General features: G+C 40.0%; 1 protein-coding gene across 6 annotated transcripts in view; it reads right to left on the reverse strand.

Annotated features, from left to right (window-relative positions):
• The window catches only part of ube3a (ubiquitin protein ligase E3A), a 68029-nt gene that overhangs the window by 8936 nt on the left and 36553 nt on the right, over window positions 1-22540 (reverse strand). For all 6 annotated transcript variants that reach the window (XM_043692269.1, XM_043692273.1, XM_043692270.1 and 3 more), the window contains 6 exons: window positions 17237-18483; window positions 6433-6577; window positions 3809-4014; window positions 3135-3299; window positions 1815-1970; window positions 1637-1710 (listed from right to left, as the gene is read on the reverse strand). In XM_043692269.1, the coding sequence (XP_043548204.1) occupies window positions 1637-1710; window positions 1815-1970; window positions 3135-3299; window positions 3809-4014; window positions 6433-6577; window positions 17237-18483 (1993 nt within the window). The remainder of the gene's footprint in view (window positions 1-1636; window positions 1711-1814; window positions 1971-3134; window positions 3300-3808; window positions 4015-6432; window positions 6578-17236; window positions 18484-22540) is intronic.

The raw sequence follows: 22540 nt of genomic DNA on the forward strand, positions 1-22540 counted from the left end.
ATCTCCCCATCTCCTGCGGCTCCACACATAGGCTGCCTTGTTGATCTTTGAGGGTCCCTATTCTCTCCCTAGTTACCCCTTTGTCCTTCATGTATTTGTAAAAACCTTTGGATTCTCCTTAACCCTATTTGCCAAAGCTATCTCGTGTCCCATTTTTGCCCTCCTGATTTCCCTACTGCCTTTATACTCTAAGAATTCACTCGATCTATTCTGTCTATACCTGACATATGCTTCCTTTTTTTTCTTAATCAAAACCTCAATTTCTCTAGTCATCCAGCATTCCCTATACCTACCAGCCTTTCCTTTCACCCGAACCGGAATATACTGTCTCTGGACTCTCATCTCATTTTTGAAGGCTTCCCATTTTCCAGCCGCCCCTTTACCTGTGAACATCTGGCCCCAGTCAGCTTTTGGAATTTTTTGCCTAATACTGTCAAAATTAGTCTTTTTCCAATTTAGAACTTCAACTTTCAGATCTAGTCTATTCTTTTCCATCACTATTTTAAAACTAATAGAATTATGGTCGCTGGCCCCAAAGTGCTCCCCCACGGATATCTCAGTCACCTGCCCTGCCTTATTTCCCAAGAGCAGGTCATGTTTGGCACCTTCTCTAATAGGTACATCCACATACTGAATCAGAAAATTTTGTACAAACTTAAATTCCTCTCCATCTAAACCCTTAACACTATGGCAGTCCCAGTCTATGGAAAGTTAAAATCCCCTACCATAAGCCCTATTATTCATACAGATAGCTGAGATCTCCTTCCAAGTTTGTTTCTCAATTTCCCTCTGATTATTAGGGGTGTCTATAATACAAGCTCAATAAGATGATCACCCTTTCTTATTTTCTTAGTTCCACCCAAATGACTTCCCTCAATGTATTCCCAGGAATACCCTCCCTAAATACAGCAGTAATATGCTATCCCTTATCAACAATGCCACTCCTTCTCCTCTCTTGCCTCCCCCACTCTCTATCCTTGCTGCAGCACATGTATTAAGCTGCCAGTCCTATCTATCCCTGAGCTATGTTTCTGTAATTGCTATGATAGCCCAGTCCCATGTTGCCAACCATGCCCTAAGTTCATCTGTCTTCCCGGTTAGGCCTCTTGCATTGAAGTAAATGCAGTTTAATGCATCAGGCCTACTTTGTTTTCTGCTCTGCTCCTGCCTGCCATCACTGTTTGAATCGCTCCTTTTCCCAACTGTACCAGTCTCAGATTGATCTCTTTCCTCACTATTTCTCTGGGTCCCTTTCTTTTCTATATTTTTAGCTGGAGTCACTGGGAGTGCCTCAATATTTGGACATTTCCAAACATCTGAAAATGATTGGCTCAGAATAAAGTCAGTTAGTTTGTATTTTGTTAAGAGTGGTTACCACTTCACTTTCCAATGTCAGGAATCTGTAATGAAACACCCGCAATGATTTGATTCCTGAATTGAGTTAGGAAAACTATATTAATGTCACAGCCTTAGGGCAGCATGCAAAATGAGATCAGTGGCATTATAACATAGGGGGCCAGAAACCTGCCAAGAGAACCAAAAACTGGAGGAATGATTCAAAGATGAGAAAGTTACAATGTTAGCTATGCTTAAAAAATGGCAAACATAAAAGTTAGGAATAAACGTCAAGTTATACCTTATAATACGGGAGTCCTTGGCATATCCACCATCATACTCTGTAGTATCTTCAAGTGCTTGAAAATCTAGGTTCTAAATTTGAGAGATCTCTCTTTACAATCAAATTTAATAATATAAAACGTTCATGGTGTCTAATCCAGAAAGTTGAATGTGTAAGGATTTTAATACTGATTTACCGGACTTCCACAGACTAGTAGCTCGATCTCCTCCGGTCGGAATAAATACTTTAGTGGTGACTCGTTGGTTACCATATGGAAACCTCTTCTAAAGGCTCTAAACTGCTTTTCTACTGATTTGTTGAGAATATAATCTGTATAAAGGTCAACAAATTCCTGTTTGGTGTAAAATAACATCACATTAGATCCACACAGCATAATAGCATGAAGTCGGTATTTCCACAATACAAATTTAACATTCAGTTCTGCTAAAATCATAAACGTTCATCCTCTGGCTCTTTAAGCAACTCAAAAATTTTTGATCTCTGATCTTTTTACTGTGACTTCAGAACTTAAATTCAGTGCATGAAATTCATATCCACTTTTTGGGACTGTTCAAGATGAGCATTGTTGGAATCATGCCCAAATTCATGAGGAAGAGTTTGTATTTGGAAGGCTCAACACAGGAACCAGAACAGTTCACTGAGCTTGTATTAACTTAAGTGGAACAGACAATACTGGAATTGTCACAAAATTCCATGTATTGCTGATGGAGGACAATGAAATAATAAAAAAAATTATTCATTACACTCACGTGATATTGCTCAATTAATCGAAGAAACATTCAGCTGAGCCCCATCTACTTTGATCTCTCAAGTTCTGTGCTTTTCTTCCTTTATTTCATTACTTGTCTTACATTGTGCTTGACCTTTCTTTTGTTCATTACAGAGGAACCTCGATTATTCAAAGGTCATGAGCGGGGAGTATTTCGTTTGGTTAATTGAATTCCGGATAATCGAATGCTGGATAACATAGTTTAGCCGAGCATCAGGACCTTACAATCTTGCCGGATTATCCGATGTTCGGATAATCGAATGCCAGATGACTGAGGTTCCTCTGAATACTATCACGTTCCCCAATCTTCTTTCTGGTTTTGTTTTGGCCATCCTTTCTCTACATCTCTCCTGTTTCTGCTCTCACTTATCATTTTTCTCATTTATCCATTTAAATGTTCCTTTTTTAAAAAAAATTCAGGCAGTTAGCAGGTGGCAGCCTCCATACATCAGTTCAAAGGTGAGTTATGGGAATGGATATTCAAGAGTTGGTACCGTACGTCAAAAGCTTTTTAAAAAAAAAAAACAGCCTTATGAAGACCAGGAGGAGGGAGGTTACCTCACTCCAGATCACAGTGCTGTTAGACCACTTGGAGAAGGAAATAAACTACCTTTATTTCACACCATGTTGCATCAGGATTCAGAACTGTCCGGCCACATTTATGCTGTAGCAAATGTAACAGCATTACTCCCTATAATTTCAAGCTGAGATTTATTCTAACATTACCTTTCTGTTTTCATTTGTCACTGGAATCTGATCCCCATTCTCCCTCAAGTTACACATCATTGGAGTTCCAAACAAGTCAGTTTGAGATATCTGGAAAGTAATCATCATGTCATCCTCTACGCTGCCATCGTACTCAACAAGTTCTTTTAAACTCTGATGCAGGACCTGGGAAAGAGTTATTTATTTGTTATAATATTTTATGGTATTTTTGATAGCACTTACTTAAAAACCTAAAGCAACATGTATAGTATTCACATGTAACGTACACATTGCTGATCATTAAACAGCACCTGAAGTACATATCTTGGCACTTGAAGTTGCTTAAACTAATGACTTGCTAATTTGAATCAAATGCAAAAAGATCTTTTTTTTTATACAAATTCCTTAATGCATATTAGAAGATGCCTAACTGAGCAAAAATTAACTGAATTACAAGGGCAGCATGGGTTTCTCTTTTTGATTTGCATTTTACCACCTGCTTCATTTCCCTTTTACATCAACTTGACCACTTAGCTGTCAATTCGCAGAACGCTGCAGATTAAGGGAATAAGATGAAAAACTAAGAAAATTAGTTGTGCTGCCGGGAAGAAGAATTCCCTATAAAATGCACTGGTTAAAGAGGTGGAGTTTGTTAGTTAAATAGTTTGTAAAATATTTTAAGGCATGTACTTTACCGGGTGAGAGTCTTCTAGGTCTCGGAAGGTTCCCTTTTTGCCCAACAGTTTTCTGTAAACGACCATAGGAAAATGCACATCCAGTATACAGTTGTTGTAAATGGCTAGGCCAAGAACTATGCCAATTAGAGTAAACTGTCCCTCAGTTTCAAATGAGGAAGTGTTGAACCAGAACAATTTTGTAGATTCGTCATATGTGAACATTCCTGGAGAAGGGGGAAAAAAAGCACAAACATTTTTTTTTTACAGTTTGAAAGGTTTAATGAGCCATGGAATGGTGAGATGTGGGATTTTCTGCAATTGTGTAGAGATCTCTCTACCAGAAGCGAGGAAGTTAACTAGGTAACCAATCAACTGAGATTGGTCCAAGACCAAACTAAAATTGCACATAGAATCATTTTGGCAATGAAGAATGAGAGGAGGCAAAGTAAACTAATTACGGCAATTTTAAAAGGGGTTGCAGAATATAGATGAGGGAGAAGTTGAGTTGATAAGACTGTTCAAACACACTTGGGATCCTTAGATTTATCAACGGAAGCAGAGAGAACAAAAACAATGAAGTTCTGCTAAACTTTCAAAAAACACTAGCTTGGTGCTACTGTGTTTAATTTTGGGCAACACATGGCTAAAAATTTGAACAGTAAAGGTTAAGTTCTGAAATATGCGATTAATACTTTTATCAATTTAAAGAGACTAGAATAGTATCAGGGAAAATGAACTTCAGTTATGCCTAGAGAATGGAGAAGCTAAAGTTTTTCCTTGGGAAATAGATCAATAGGCAACTCATAATACCTGCAATCATGAATGGTTTTGGTAAGTGCAGCAAGGAGGATCTGCTCATCCAAAGCTGCAGGCCAGAATTGAGACAAAACAGTTGAAAGGTGGTTGCAAAAAGAACCAGAAGTGACATGATTTAAAAAACACAATAAGTTCCTGCAACCTGCAATACATACCTGAATAGTTATGTTTCTGCCTTCCTAACTTAACTTTTTAGAAGTTACCCAATTTAAAGGGGGAAAAAAATTGGGACCCATGTAAGAAAATGGAGAGGAGGTAGGGATGCGATGAATTGGGCAGCTCCAGTAAAGTGCCAGCACAGACACAGTGGGCTGAATAACCAACTCCTGCAATGATTTGTTTTACGATTCACAACTAAATCTCTACATTTTATGGCTAAAACGCAGAACTAATGTTCAATAACTTATCAACTTACCAAGCAAACGTAGTTATTTTAAGGTCTTGTGAACTTTGAGAACTCCCAAATTCACTGCTCCCTCATCATCGGTTTACCTCTTATTTATTATATAATAATATTCTATTATTTATTATCTCTTACATTAATTGTAATAAGAAATAAGTATGGTGTTAGTTTCACTAAAAAAAATTCCGATGTGTTCCTTTTTTTTTAAACCAGCTACAAAAGATCAGCATCCTATTGGATCTCCTTTGGTCTCCCGGAGATACATACTTGCTCCTTCCATCTCAACCACAAATTCAGGATGTTTCTTTAGTTCAAATCCCGCATACTCAGTGAACAGAAAAGGTGTCCCAATTTCCTCATGGGACATTACCCACTTCTATTCTTCAGATAGGTAACCATGTTGCTTAAACATTCGTTCCAACCTGTTTCACCTCCATTTAGGCAACTTTTTAAATCAATTAGCTTTATCTAGATACTCCAAATTATTTCAAACTTAATATCAAAGTTTGTCTCCCATAAATGTTGCATGAAATAGCCTGTAATATTTAAGGTAACTTGGTCTTTTTTCACCAGGAGTCTTTGGCCCCTTTAATACATACATACACATTCTCAGAAGAATCTACAAATACAACTTTTCCTACATTCATCTCAGGTTCCCAACTATGTCCAGGTAGATTCAAAAACTTTACAGTTGACTAATGATCAGTTATTGGAGGGGGGAAAAGAGATGGCCAGCAAATCACTTAAAACATTTTCAGAACTTTAATTGGTTTGTCAACATATTATGATCATTTTTAAAGACCGCCATTTGATTTAATTATGCATGAGGAATTTACTGACTTTAACAAGCTATGATGTATCTGCAATTGGTCAGTTGAAAAAAACCCCACCAGAACTGGTTCTGTAGCACCTTACTTTCAGGTGCAATGAGCTGAGATTGCTGTTCATGGAAAAAATATTGCTGGATGAACACAATTCTCTCATCCCTGCAAGTTTGGTTTTCTCTCCTGAAGACATTAACGATATTTGGTTAAAGCTCATGAGCATTGGTCACTGCACAAGTAATTGTTTATACATGATTAACAGAGATTCAAGGGACATTCATCCATGAAGCCCATTCCAGCAGAGCACAATTATTTCCTCATCTGATGCCCAAGTATAGATACTTGCATCAGCAGTCACTAAATAAGAAATTGGAGTAGGGACCATCACTTTTTTTTGATAACGGGGCTTTTTTTTTCTGATTACAAAGGCTAATTGTGCTGCTGTCTGAAACTACAGAACAGAGGGATTCAATATAGGATTTTCCTGGTCGATATGACTCAGTGTTACACCATCATTAGCCACTAGATCCATATGGCAATTCTTTAAGCAGTATTGCCAACATGCCAAAATTGGAATACTACAAAATAGAAATCCATACCAATGTCAGGGTTGAAGATTTCTTCCACAACAAGCTGAAAAAACTCTTTGGATACACCTCCTTCGTCCACACCTTGTTCACCTTCAAACTCCACATACAGCTGTTTCTTCAGGTCTGCAGGATTTTCCATGGCAATCATTTCCAGCTGTTAATAACAGTTTAATATTGATGGATTAGTATTTTACTAATCTTTAAAAATACCTATTCCAAAATACTTCAGACTTATTCATTCATGCACACTGGGGAAAAAATCCACAAGGGAACAGGCTATTCCGGACTTAGTGCTATGTAATGAGCCAGATCTTTTCGAAACAAAGTAGATGAATTAATGGCACAAATCATCGTGAATGATGATGTGGTAGGCATCACACAGACGAGGTTGCAGGGGGGTCAGGACCGGCAGTTAAACATCCAAGGATTTACAACTTATCAAAAAGACAGGGAGGTGGGCAGAGTGTGCGGGGTTGCCTTGTTAGTCAAGAATGAAATTAAATCTTTGGCACTGAATGACATGGGTGGAGTTGAGGAACCATAAAGGAAAAAAACCCATAATGCGAGTTATATACAGACCTCCTAACAGTGGTCAGGACCAGGGGCGCAAGATGTACCGGGAAATAGATAGGATATGTCAGAAAGGCAAGGTCACAGTGATCATGGGGGACTTCAATATGCAGGTGGACTGGGTGAATAATGCTGCCGGTGGATCCAAAGAAAGGGAATTCATGGAATGCTTACAGGATGGAATTTTGGAACAGTTTATGATGGAGCCCACAAGGGAGCAGGCTAATCTGGACTTAGCGCAATGTAACGAGCCAGACTTTATAAAAGATTTTCAAGTAAGGGAACACTTAGGAGGCAGCGATCATAATATGGTAGAGTTCAGTTTGCAGTTCGAAAAAAAGGCAAAATTGGATGCAATGGTGTTACAGTTCAATAAAGGTAGTTACAGGGGCACAAGAGAGGAACTGACAAAAATCGGCTGGAAGCAGAGCCTACCGGGGAAGACAGTAGAGCAACAATGGCAGGAGTTTTTGGGTGTAATTGAGGACACATTACAAGAGGTTCATCCCAAAGGAAAGAAAGGACTATCCAAGGAGCGATTAGACAGCCTTGGCTGACAAAGGAAGTCAGGAAATGTATCAAAGAAAAAGAGCCTATGAAGTGGCCAAAAGCACTGGGAAATCAGAAGATTGGGAAGGCTACAAAAACAAACAAGAGGATAACAAAGAGAAAAATAAGGAAGGAGAGGATCAAATATAAAGGTAAGCTAGCCAGTAATATTAGAAATGATAGTAAAAGTTTCTTTCAATACATAAGCAGCAAACAAGAAGCAAAAGTAGACACTGAGCCGCTTCAAATTGATACAGGAAGGCTAGTGATGGGAGATAAGGAAATAGCTGAATAACATAATAAGTACTTTGTGTCAATCGTCACAATGGAAGACATGAGTAATATCCCAACAATTAAAGAGAGTCAGGGGGCAGAGTGGAGTATGGTAGCCATTACAAAACAGAAAGTGTGAGAAAAGCTGTAGGGTTTAAAAATTAATAAATCTCCTGGCCCTGATGGGCTACATCCCAGAATTCTGAGGGAGGTGTCTGAGGAAACAGCAGAGGCGTTGGTTGTGATCTTTCAAAAGTCACTAGAGTCAGGTTAAGTCCCAGATGATTGGAAAATCGCTGTTGTAAACCCCTTGTTCAAGAAAGGATCAAGACAAAAGATGGAAAATTATAGGCCTAGCCTAACCTCGGTTGTTGGTAAAATTCGAGAATCCATTGTTAAGGATGAGATTTCTAAATTCTGGGAAGTGCAGGGAGATTTTTTTTAATGCCAGTAAGGGTAAGACGATCAATAATACCCTGACTGGCATAAAATTCACTAAAGAGGAGGAAAACAACAACAAGCTGCAATTCCTAGATGTCACAATAGAGCAACAGCCAATGGGGGAACTTCAAACCAGCCTCCACAGGAAAACAACACATACGGTCAAATATTGAACTGCAGAAGTAATCATCCCAACACCCACAAAAGAAGCTGCATCAGAACATTACTTCAACGTGCCCCCACACACTGCAGCACAGAGGAACTACGCAGAGCAGAGGAAAATCACCTATATAGTGTATCCAAAAAGAATGGGTACCCAATGAACACATTCTGCCGATTTCTCAGCAACAAACCCAAGCAAGCAGACAAAACGCGTCCAGAAGCCCTAACCACCCTCCACCTACATCAAAGACATCTTGGAAATGACTGCCAGACTACTCAGACCCCTTGGCATCATGGTAGCCCACAAACCCACCAACACACTAAAACAGCAGCTAATGAGCTTGAAAGACCCTACAGACAACAAGCAAAACTAATGTAATTTACAAAGTACTGTGCAAGGACTGTAACAAACACTACATTGGATAAACAGGCAGAAAACTAGCCACCAGGATACATGAACATCAACTAACCACAAAACGACATGATCCTCTCTCACTAATATCCTTACAAACAGATAATGAAAGACACTACTGACTGGGACAACACACCCATCTTGAGACAAGCCAAACAGAGGCACACACAAGAATTCCTAGAAGCATGGCATTGCGACAAGAACTCTATTAACAAACACATTGACTCGGACCCCATTTACCATCCCCTGAAAAAGAGAACAGGAAATGACATTACCATAGGAAATGATGTCACCACAGGAAATGACATCGCTGACCCAAGGAAACTCAAACGTATAAATAGAAATCAGGAATCACCAGCAGTGCTTTGTCCAGAGGCTCACTGAAGATGTTACCTAGTATGGTGACGAAACATCTGAAAATGAACCTTCCAGCTTAGTGAGCAAACCTACATCGAGGTAACAAGTAGGTTAGACCAGGGAAACCCAGTGGATGTTATCCATCTAGACGTCCAAAAGGCCTTTGATAAGGTGCCTCACGGGAGGCTGCTGAGTAAGGTGAGGGCTCATGGCGTTTGAGGTGAGCCACTGGCATGAATTTAGGATTGGCTGTCTGACAGAAGGCAGAGTTGGGATAAGAGGTTCTTCCTCGGAATGGCAGCTGGTGACAAGTGGTATCCTGCAGGTTTCAGTGTTGGGGCCGCAGCTGTTCACTTTATACATTAATGAAGGAGGGACTGGGGGCTTTCTGACGAAGTTTGCTGATGATACGTAGTTATGCAGACAGGTAGGTAGTGCTGAGGCTGCAGAAAGATTTAGACAGTGTAGAAAATTCAACGTGAACAAATGTGAGGTCTTGCACTTTGGAAAAAAGAATACAGGCATTTTCTAACTGGTGAGAAAATTCATAAAGCCAAAGGATCTGGGAGTGCTAGTCCAGGTATCTCTAAAGGTTAACTCGCAGGATGAATCCGTGATTAAAAAACCACATATAATGTTGTCATTTATCTCAAGAGGGTTGGAATATAAAAGCAGTGATGTGCTTCTGAGATTTTATAAAGCTCTAGTTAGGCCCCATTTGGAATACTGTGTCCAATTTTGGGCCCGACATCTCCGTGTCCAGCGGAGATTCACATGGATAATCCCTGGAATGGTAAGCCTAACATTAAATGAACGGCTGAGGATCCTGGGATTGTATTCATTAGAGTTTAGAAGGTTGAGGGGAGAGCTAATGCAAACTTACAAGATAATGATTGGCTTAGAAAGGGTGGACACTGGGAATTTATTTCTGTGGGGGGGGGGGGAGAAGAGAGAGAGAGAGAGAGAGAGAGAGGGGGGGAGAGAGAGAGAGAGAGAGAGAGAGACTAGGACCAGTGAGCACAGCCTCAGAATTAGAGGAGGTAAATTCAGAATGGAAATGAGACATTTCTTCAGCCAGAGTGTGGTGGGCCTGCGCAATTCATTGCCACGGGGCGCAATGGAGGCCAGGATGGTAAATGTCTTCAAGGCAGAGATTGATAAATTCTTGATCTCGCAAGGAATTAAGGGCTAAGGGAAGGGTGCGGGTAAGTGATTGAATGGCACAGTGGACTCGATGGGCCGAATGGCCTTACTTCCGCTCCTATGTCTTATGGAAACACTCGTGTGAGCTGTTCACTTAGTTATAAAATGTATTCTCATTTATCAGGTCCATCACTGAAGCAAACCTCACTTTTGATGCATAGATGGAAATTGGAACCAGATTAGCAAAAAGAAAAGCAATTCAGGTTCTGTTAACAATTACAAGCAGAGTAAATGTAGAACTGGGGTAAATGAAAATGCTTATTGAGAGTTTATTCAGATTTGTGGTATAGCTGAACTTCCAATTGATTAAACAGTACCACCAACCTAACAGAATCAAAGAATCCCTGCAGAACCACCCACTCCTAACCCTATCCCCTGCACATCCCATGGCTAATTCACCTAACCTACACATCCCTGGACACTATGGGCAATTTAGCATGCCCAATCCACTTAACCTGCACATCTTTGGATTATGGGAGGAAACCCATACCGATAAGGGGAAAATGTGTGAACTCCATGCAATCATCCAATAATCAGATATCCATCGTGCTGTTCTGAACTGGAGGAAAGCAATTTAAAGTGGGGCTGGGCTCAGAAGAAAGATTGGAGGAATCTTGAGATCTGATCATACTTGAATGACTTCAGGATAGACAGATTACATTAGAATAGTCATCCCCTCCCCTGCCTGGTTTGTGAAACACACACATGAGTTGCTGTCTTGAAATCTTTAACCCAGATTTCATCATAGCTGTAAAGAGAGTAACTGCATCATTCAGATGGTTTAGCATTCACCCATATAACTCAAAAGATATAATCTCTTGTCCAAAGTTAACACATTTACGTAATTTCTACATTTGGCAACAATGTTATTAGATAAATGATACAGTTAACATTGATCAAAGGCCCATTCAAAATAGATTCATGCATCAGCAAAAAAAAAACAGAATTCACATGTGCCAGTTGTTCCTCTTTGTTTTCACAGTATGGGCAACTCCAGGGGCTTAGCTGCAGGCAGTAAGAACCAATGTGTTTCAAAACTCATGCCAGAGCCAGGTTCTCTTACCCAAAGGAAAATTACTATGGCTCATGAGATGGCAGCCTTACCTCTGATTGACAAGGTGTGGGCTGATATTCTACCCCAGGCCTTGAGCAGAAAGATCAAGGCAGACAACTCCACTGCAGGAGTTGGAAGCACTGTACTTTTAGAGGCAGTATCTTTCAGTTGAGACATTAAACCAATCCACTCCCTCAAGTGGACTTTAAGACATCAGGTGACTGGTTTTGGACACAAATGGGGAGTTATCTCTGATGCCTAGGTCAATATTTATCCTGGAATATCACAAAGTTATTATCTGATTATCACAGTGTTGTGCATAAACGTGTACTATGTACAAACTGCTGCTGTGTTTCCCTTGTGAGAACTTCAAAAGTATTCCAAGGACTATGAAGAAGTGACCGCAATCTGAAAGCCAAAATCTTTTGGCAGTATAGCACTTCTTTTGTACTAGATTGTGCTCAGTCAATTCAAATTACTCACTTGAATTTGTAACCTGGCTAAAAGTTCCCACACATCCTCTGAAGTACTAAATAACTAATGTCTGATGAAAAATCACAACCTGGCACATTAACTCCTGCTGTACTTTGCATTTCTGTACATGTTTCAACTTTATAACTCTAATCTTTTATCACAAGTCTGGTTTCCCAAACCCAGCACACGTCCCAGCAGGACTTCAAGTACTCCTAGATTTCATGTCATTCTTGGTCCAGTACCTCAGTGCCACCAACTAGCATTCTGTTCAGCATTAAGGGCAGCATGGTGGTTCGGCAGTTAGCACTGCTACCTCACAGCACCAGGGTCCTAGGTTCGATTCCAGCCTCGGGCGACTCTCTGTGTGGAGTTTGCACGTTGTGCCCATGTCTGCATGGGTTTCCTCCAAAGATGTGCGGGTCAGGTGAATTGGCCATGTTAAACTGCCCATAGTGTTAGGTGGGTTGCTCTTTGGAGAGTTGATGTGGACTTGTTGGGCTGAAGGGCCTGTTTCCACACTGTAGGGAATCTAATCTAATCAAGTGCTTGAAGTCCGGTGATGAAACTACTATTCATTCAGTATCTGGCTATGGAGGGAGTGCAACAAAGGTTCATGGGCTGATTTCTGTGACAACAGGACTGACTTATGAAGACAGCCTGGATCAGTTAAGACTATGTTCACTGGAGTTTAGAAGAATATGGAGAGAGAGCTCACATACCTCGAACGTTCTAACAGGATTGGACAGGATAAACACAGGAAGGATGTTACTAATGAGTGGGGAGTCAAGAACCAGTGGTCACAGTCTAAGAGTACATGGTAGACCACTGAAGACTGAGATGAGATATTTCTTCAGAGGGGTAAGCTTATGGAGGCCTGAACCATAGAAAGCAGAGAGGCCAAAACAATGTTTTCAAAAAGGAGTTAGATACAGTTCGAGAGCTAAAGGGATGAAAGGGTATGGGGAGAAAACAGAAGCAGGTAGTGAGTTGGATGATCAGCTATGATTACACTGAATAGCAGAACAGGCTCAAAACGGTCTACTCCTGTTCCTATTTTCTATGCAGCATAAACACATGACTTCTGCACCCAAATGAGCAAATATGCTGTTTAATTTCCCAAATTCTCCTTTCAGTTCAAAGCAGATAATTAGCAGCTATTAAGAGGCAAAGGCTGCTGGAGAACTTGTTAAATCCTAACTAAAAGACAATGTTGTTTGTCACCTGTAATCAAACTTTAGGAATGGATCAAAAAATCTCCAAGAAATTCATGAAAATGTAACTATAAGAATCAATAGTATTACAAAGAGATGAGACAACAGCTTGCAAATAGTTTATCTAATTGAGATAAATTGCAAATATTTCTCAGATGACACAGATGTACAAGTTCACATGCACTAATGTTAAGTAGCCCACTTCGCAAAAACCCAGGGTTTGAGTCAGATATAATAAAGGCACATCCAGACCAGCAAATCACGCTAACACCTGGGAACTTGGGCCATAGGTGGGACAGCTGCTGCACAGACTTACCATGCAACAGCCTAAGAGTCATACCTTACAGGCGAAATTCCCCAATCCTCCATTACAATTCTTGGGCATGTCCTGTTCCATTGGCAGGACAGACCACCTACAGACAGCAGCACTTTCCTATCGTGAAGAGGGAATGCCATTAAGCGCCCTCAATTTTTAACTCCTAACCCCATGACATCTGATAAAATTAGGCCAAATATGGGTGAAGATGATTCCTTCTAACTACCATCTATCACCCTCCCTCAACTGATAGATCAATAGTCTATGTTAAATATCACTTGAAAGCAAGGACAAAGAATTTAATCTGAGTAGGGGACTTCAAGGTCCATCATCAGGAGTATTGCTGCAGCATTTATTGCCCACCCACAATTACCCAGAGGCCAGTTAAGAATCAATTGCATTGCTGTGGGTCTGGAGCCACACGTGGGCAGACTAGGCAAGGATGGCAGCTCCCTTGCCTAAAAACAGCATTAGTGAACCAGATGGGTTTTTCCCAACAATACACATTAGACTCAAGTCTAGTTTTCTACTGAATTCAAATTCCACCGTTTACCAAGGATTTCAACCTAGGTCCTCAAATTATCACCTGGATTTCTGGATTAACAGTTTTGCAATAACACTAGCCTAACACCTCCCCTGTTTATTCTTAAGGCTACATAAATTCCCTTGAAGCCTCTTTGCATCCTCCTCACAACTGATTTTGCCATCTGATTTTATGTCAAAGTAGAAATATGATGTTTGATCTCAACGTCCAAATCACTGACATGGGTCCAAGTTCCGATCAATATAGTACCCTCACCACAACCAGCAAACTTGGGTATGAATTATTCCATGCTCTGTCCATTAACCAATTCTCGATCCATGCCAGTGTATTCTCCCCTACTTCATGCACTTTATAACTACCCATTCTCTTTACTGTACCCTCAAAAAAGCTCCAACACATTTGTCAAACATTATTTCCTTTTCATAAATCCACCTCTAACCGCATTATTTCTAAGTGTTCACTTTTCACATCCTTTTAAGAGATCCTAGTATTTCCCTACTACTGATGTCAGGCTAATAGAACAGTTGCTTATATTTTCTTTCTTAAACAGTGGTGTTACATTTGGTACCTTCCATCTGCAGAATGATTCCAGAACCTATAGAATTTTGAAATTTGACTTTTATAGTCACCTCTCAATCTCAGATATAGACAAGAGTTCAGATAATTTATTGATTTTTAATCCAAATAATTTCTCCAGCATTATTCTTTTACAAATATTAATTTATTTCATTTCCTCATTCTAGCAAATCCCTTGGTTTTCTGGGAGGCTTACTATCTTCCCCTATATTTAACTTTTGTAATTTCCTTATGCTCCATTATAAACTGTCTGGTCTCTTCTGACCATTTGTCTGTTTGCTTATCCACATACTGAGAGAAGCTTTTAAAATGCATTTTTGTGTACCTCAGTTTACTTTCATATTTTTTCACTTTCTCCGTTTCTTTATCCTTTGCTGAATTCTAAAATGCTTTGCATCGTCTTTATGCTATTTTTTCAACAAAGAAAGCAATTTGCTCAAACAGTACCATTTTCACTATTTAAAGCATGTGGTTCCTCTGCCAATGGTACAAAGTGACTACTACCATAAAAGATGTACTGCAGTAACTAGCCAAGGCTTCATCCATTTCAAAGGAAAAGAGCAACAAGCACAGGCGAACACCATCATGACCCAGGTTTCTCTCCAAGTCATATGCCTCCCTGACGTAGGTCTTTACCACTCTAGATAGTTCCAGGAATTTAATGTTACATTCAATGTAAAGTGGTTCACCATGAACTTCTAAAGGGCAACTAAGAATACGCTAAAAATGTTTGCCATGCCAGTAGCATGTGTATTTCATAAATGAACAAGAAAAATAATTTAGAATAGTTAATCTGGGAACGTAATGTTTTGAAAACATTTTGCAACTGAAAAGCACATGAACAGTACTCTCAAAAAAATTAGTTAGAAATATGTCACTTAATTTCAAAGTATCATAAGATGCAACTAATAAATTATGGTCAACAGTTATGAGTCAGTAATATACATTAATACCAATATTACAAACCTTGACCAAGATCTCCATTTGACACTTCGACTATTTTGATTTGTAACACTGCATGCCACCCAACCGATAGGACACAGTATTAACCATTTTAAATGTGATTGGAGAGGAATGACGGAAATATGACACAGACGGTTTCAAGGTCAATAATCCCATGGCAATTAAAAATTTGCTAGATGAAGAAGGTTGGGTTGGATTGAATAACTAAGTCCAAACAATGGCCCACTCCATGGAAAGGTCTGTGATTAATCAGGAAACTTCAGTACTTTGGTATTGACAAATTGTGATTTTTTTTCATTCCTTGTTAGAGCAAAGGTGTCATAGACACCACCTTTCTCAAATCTCTTGTGGTGAACTGGAGTCCAAATGATGTGGGTACATAGGTAGCTCCCACCTTTCAGAGAATTTTTAAAAAAATCCAACACTAACAGAACTCAGTGAAAGGAGTGGCATGAACATCACAATGCATCCTCAGCTGATTGTTCAAACTACCATTGAGGGTTGTGCATATGCCAGAGGGCCTGAACATGCTGGGAATGCATCGGGGAATGCAAATGCATGACAGTGCGCAGACAGATTAAGATCACACATAAGAAATGAAATGAGAGTAAGCCAATGCCAGTGTATTAATTTACATTAATACTTTCATAAATGGGTTAGAGGAATGCATGAAAGGCTTATGCCCGAAACGTTAGTCTCCTGCTCCTCGGATGCTGTCTGGCCTGCTGTGTTTTTCCAACACCACATTTTTCAACTCTGATGTCCAGCATCTGCAGTCCTCACTTTCTCCTAGAGGAATGCATGCTCCTGACTTTTCTATTATTTTGTAAACAGAAATTGCAATGATTATGGTTAGTCATACTTGAGTATTCTGTGTATTTGGATTCCACCAGAACAAAGGACTTAAGAGCAGAACCACTTAATTGGTAATTTATTGTTCCAGAGGAATTGAGAGCATGCACTTAAAACACAACAATCTGAACCAGATAACCTCAGCCTAAGTTAGACTTCGGTAATGTTCTATATATCACATCCCAGTGGCAATTTACAAGAGTCAGCAACTTTACATGTGAACATAGATTAAGACTTTTGAAAGGCTACTTGTTGCTACGGGTCACAGTTGCAAAGTCAGATCTTGCTTATAGGTGCAATTTCCAAAAACAAAGTGATACATTACAATACTCGGTCAAAAGACATTAATAAATGTATGTTGGGTTGAAACTGAAACAGAACTCAGCTATAATAAAATGGAGCGTTCCTAACCTTTATGGTAATATGACCCAAATTTAAATTGAATGTTGCATACACATTTCAAAACTAAAATTACAGGCCATGTTAGTAAAAGTCAAACCAAAAACTATGGTGATGTATTTCTTCCAATCACAAGCCTATATTTAATTTTGGAACGCACCTTATTGTAAAGAACTCAGCACTTATGAAAAAAAAATCATTAAACTGGTTTTGATTTTAGTCAAATTAAATTGTAGATACAAGAACAGGTAGAACAGAACCGTGGGAAACTTGCACCTTCACTCTGCTGGAACAGAGTTTGACTTAAGCACCCTTCAAAACGTGGGAAATATTCTTATTCTCTAAATTGAATATTGTTTACCTTGTTAACTGTAGCAAAACACTATACTATTTTCTTTTATTAATCCACAAATTGCAGCATAATTTGGTACACAAATCACAGTAAAAATAAACTTACCCGAACAAGTGCATCATCAATGATGTGGTCACGTCTGACTTTAAGTCTAAGATAAGGGTTCAGCTGTTGCCCCTGTACGAGGCTGTAGAGGACAGTGATTCGGCGTTCACTGTACATGCGTATCCTGTTGTCATAGTAAAGTCCCAGGTTCTTGGTTACAGCATTCAGAATGAAGGGGCAAGTCATAAAGGAAAATTTATTTTCTGTCTCAACTTTGAAGAAAGTATAGTCTTTATCCATTTCTAGTACATCATTTAGTGGTTCATTTATAAATTCTTCAAAAGAGACAAGTGGCTTTCGGCAATCAATTGTTTTCACTCCCAACTCTACTTCAAGGGGATCCACCCGGGGTCCTTTTTTATTTCTCCTTTCTTCACCCAGTAGTTCTTGTAAAGTAATTTCACTGGATTCTGCAACTGGCTCATCTTCCTCCTCCTCATTGTGCCCCGTGTCCACATCGCCTGCAATAATGTTTGCATAGTGCACTATTTTTAAGCATTTTGTAGCAGCAACAACAGCATCGTCATCATTTACCAGATTTCGACTATTGAATTCATTACTTATGACCCTGTATGTAATGAGCTGCTGAAAGGTTTCCACCATTCGACGAATTTGGTCAGCAGTGTACTTTGACCACAGTCGAATCAATTTGGCTTGAGCTGGTAGGGGTAACTTGCTCATTGCTTTGCAAAACAGTGGAAGAGCCATTTCCAGATATTCAGGGCTATGAAGGTTGCTGTTCTCCATGACTATAATGAATAAGTTTAGATAGTTTGGATCCCTCGAATAAACATTATGATAAGTCAAATCACATTCCACGTTTGGTGACAAGTACACTAATGCATTAAGAAAAGCTGTTTCTACCTTCTCATTGGAAAGCAATTTATTATAGACCCGTCTGACTGCATCAACATCAATAGATATTTCATCAGGTCCTAATTTATGAACATTGTTGTCTCTTGTCTGTGAGCCCCCAAAAGAGCTTCTTGATGAAGATGCCTCTGCATCATCCATGGACCCTGCAGAAGCAGCTTTTTCTTCTTCATCTTCATCTTTATCCTCATCCTTTCCTTGAAGGGATTTCAGCTCTTCCTTAGTATGCTGTTTGGCCTTTCGGAAGCTCTGCACCAAAGCATCTGCACTAGAGAAAACTCTACCAATAACACGTATCAATGGTGAATAGTCTTCTCGTTCTCCACACAAATCCAGGATTTCATATACCTTTTCCTCCGTTAGATAGTTCACATCTACATTAAAAACACAATGAGCAGATGGTTATGATTCTTATTATAATAATTAGGAGAGAAAGCTGAAACAATGTCATTCCCTACATCATTTTGATCTTTATACCAGACTATTTCATAAATCTGCATTCTAATGGCAGCATTGCTGTATTAAATAACATGATTTATAGATAGTTAGATAGAATGGAATCAACACAGATGGTATAATTATGACAAAATCCACAACCACATCCATCTCGGACAGGGCAGCAGATACATGGGAACAGCACCCTGCAAGTTCTCCTCCAAGCCACTCACCATCCTCACTTGAAAGGAAATTGCTGTTCCTTCACTGTTGCCAGTTCAAAATCCTGGAATTTCCTTCCTAAGGGCATTGTGGGATCTACATATAGCACAGACTGCAATGGCTCAAGGAGGCAGCTCACCACCACAAGGGCAGCTCGGGATGGAAAATAAATGTTGGCCAACTAGCAACATCCATGTTCCACAAATGAATAAAAAAAAATTCTCACGATTGGTATATATAGCATTCATCTGATCTTGGTTATCAGATGATTTCCCAAAAGCAAGCATTAAATAATGCAAAACATTCCTGATGTACAGTCCGAATCATCAACAGACATACCTTCCTAACTGGCCAATTAGGCATTAAATAGCTAGGAGAAAAATAAATCAAGCACTTCATTTCAGTGTAAAATCTAATAACAATATTGAAGAATAAGTAGTCTTGCTTAAAAAGAATACCTGCAAAACTTTAGAGAGAAAAATTAAGCCAACACCAGAAATTTAAAACAGAAAATACTGGAAGAATATGGAAGATTCATCAGTATCTGAAGAAACAACTTAACATTTGCTAAACCACAGCCAGTACTCTGTCAACAGGTTGATACCTGAAATGTGAACCTCCTTTCAGAGATACTGATGGAGTAACAAGAAGTTTCTGTGAGCATTTGTGCTCTCAATTCTTTGAAAAAGTCAATCATGAAGTGTGCCACTTGGACTCCAAGGTAGCAATTCAATATTAGTCTGAAAGCAGTGAATGAATCCAACTTGGAACTGGGAGAAAAAAAAGGAACACACCATGCCTTATATTTGGTTCTTCATTCTGTCTTCATTATTCGTTTTTGGTATTTGCCAAATTAATGCTGGTTCTTTCGTTTCAAAACATCTCATGTCAATACTGTGATTTGGTAGCAGAGACTTTCTGACAAAAAAAAAGCCCAACACGGTCAGGTCAAGAAAAACTTACAGGATTAGAAGTAAGCCAACTGTCCGATGCAAGTTAACTGGCAGGAACTACTTTAACCTCTTAATTATAGGAATCTTTACAAAACAAAGAACAGGAACAAGATTAGCCCTTTGAGTCTGCTTTGCCATTCAATATGATCTTTGCTGATCATCCAACTTATCCCTGTTCCTTTTTCTGGCTCCAGATACTTTGATCCTGTTTGCCCCAAGAACTACAGAGTCAACGTTTTGGCCTCAACTGTGTTCTGCGGTAGAATGTTCCACAGGCTGCCTCAGTGAAGAAACCTCTCATTTCAGTCCCAAATGGCTGATCACTATGAAACCTGGTCCTGGAATCCCCCGGTATCAGCCAAGACCTTCCAGCGATTACCTTGTCTAATCCTATTAGAATTTGATAGGTTTCTACAAGATTCCCTTTTTTCTTCTAAACTAGACTGAATATGGTGGAAAAGAAGATAGGCAGATAGGACAAGTCAAGGGGACAGTGTTGAGCTGGAAGTTTGGAACCGGGGTGAGGTGGGGGGGGAAGAAGGGGAAATAAGGAAACTGTTGAAGTCCACATTGATGCCCTGGGGTTGAAGTGTTCCGAGGCAGAAGATGAGGCGTTCTTCCTCCAGGCGTCTGGTGGTGAGGGAGCGGCAGTGAAGGAGGTCCAGGACCTCCATGTCCTCGGCAGAGTGGGAGGGGGAGTTGAAATGTTGGGCCACAGGGCAGTGTGGTTGATTGGTGCGGGTGTCCCGGAGATGTTCCCTAAAGCGCTCTGCTAGGAGGCGTCCAGTCTCCCTACTGTAGAGGAGACCGCATCGGGAACAACGGATACAATAAATGATATTGGTGGATGTGCAGGTAAAACTTTGACGGATATGGAAGGCTCCTGTAGGGAACTTGGATGGAGGTGAGGGAGGTGGTGTGGACGTAGGTTTTGCAATTCCTGCGGTGACAGGGGAAGGTGCCAGGACAGGAGGGCGGGTTGTAGGGGGACGTGGACCTGACCAGGTAGTCACGGAGGGAACGGTCTTTGCGGAAGGCGGAAAGGGGTGCGGAGGGAAATATATCCCTGGTGGTGGGGTCTGTTTGGAGGTGGTGGAAATGTCAGCGGATGATTTAGTTTATGTGAAGGTTGGTAGGGTGGAAGATTAGCACCAGTGGCGTTCTCTGTCCTTGTTACGGTTGGAGGGATGGGGTCTGAGGGTGGAAGTGCGGCATGTGGACGAGATGTGTTGGAGGGCATCTTTAACCACGTGGGAAGGGAAATTGCGGTCTCTAAAGAAGGACGCCATCTGGTGTGTTCTGTGGTGGAACTGGTCCTCCTGGGAGCAGATACGGCGGAGGTCGATTTTACTGCTCCTCGGATGCTGCCTGAACTGCTGTGCTCTTCCAGCACCACTAATCCAGAATCTGGTTCCCAGGATCTGCAGTCATTGTTTTTACCTGAATATAGTACTAACCCATCCAGTCTCTCCATATCTGACCTGCAACCCAGGAAATCAGTCTGGTAAATCTCTGTTGTACTCACTCTATAACATGGACATCCTTCCTCAGAGGGACGTGGTCTCACGAAAGCCCTGCACAACTGCAGCAAGACATCTCTGCTTCTGTACTCAAAACTTCTTGCAGTGAAGGCCACTATAACATTTGCCTTCTTCACCACCTGCTGTACCTGCATGCTTACCATCAGCGACTGGTGTACAAAGATACCCAGGTCTCTTTGTACCTCCCCCTTTCCAAATCCATTGCTAAATAACATCCTGACTTAGTTTTGCTATGAAAGTGGAAAGTTCACATTTATTCACTCAATGCTTCATCTGCCAAAATGCCAATTATATTGTTATAGAGATAGACTAAGGAGTTCTACTCTACTGTACAAGCACATTGACACCAACCTACAACCTTATTATGAACATTTCTTTCAGCAAAAATAATTACTAAGTACAAAAAATAATTCAATTCTTAAGGGAATACTACACTGAAAAGTCTACTAGTTGTGTACGTTCATTTTTAAACGTAGACCCAAAATCCAAGATTGAAGAATAGGTACAGTGTATGTACTGGGTAGTTTATAACAAAGACAGTACAACAAACATGTTGAAGCAATCAAAGCCAATTGCATAAAATAATGTCTATGAAGGAGAAGCAGCAGGATAAGTTTCCACATGTCAGTTAATGCACTTTTAGCATGAGAAAATGATATCAAAAAGGCAAAAGGGAATGAAACTAAGTCAGATTTTCAATGATTTATTCAAAAGAATTACCTTTTTTAGAATTACAGCAATTGAATTAGAAAAAAAGATATGTAGACTAGACAGTTTTAGCTCATGGAAATCGATACAGTTTCTTAGAGATGGGAAGGCACTCAATATTGTGGAATTATTCACTAATGCAGCTGGGAATCATCTTGGTTCTCCTATGGCCAATCTGCTCTCAATGCAACAAAACTGAAGTTGCTTTTCATTTAACTCAGCCATTCACTTTCCATGGGTGCATTTATGGATGTGATTTTGAAATAAATTCCTGTCAGGGTGAAAGGGAAAGCAGGAAGATATAGGGAATGCTGGATGACTAAAGAAATTGAGGGTTTGGTTAAGAAAAAGAAGGAAGCATATGTCAGGTATAGACAGGATAGATTGAGTAAATCCTTAGAAGAGTATAAAGGAAGTAGGAGTATACTTGAGGGAAATCAGGAGGGCAAAAACGGGGACATGAGATAGCTTTGGCAAATAGAATTAAGGAGAATCCAAAGGGCTTTTACAAATATATTAAGGACAAAAGGGTAACTAGGGAGAGAATAGGGCCCCTCAAAGATCAGCAAGGC

Source organism: Chiloscyllium plagiosum, chromosome 6 (genome assembly GCF_004010195.1).
Source record: "Chiloscyllium plagiosum isolate BGI_BamShark_2017 chromosome 6, ASM401019v2, whole genome shotgun sequence".
Classification (NCBI taxonomy): Eukaryota; Metazoa; Chordata; class Chondrichthyes; order Orectolobiformes; family Hemiscylliidae; genus Chiloscyllium; species Chiloscyllium plagiosum.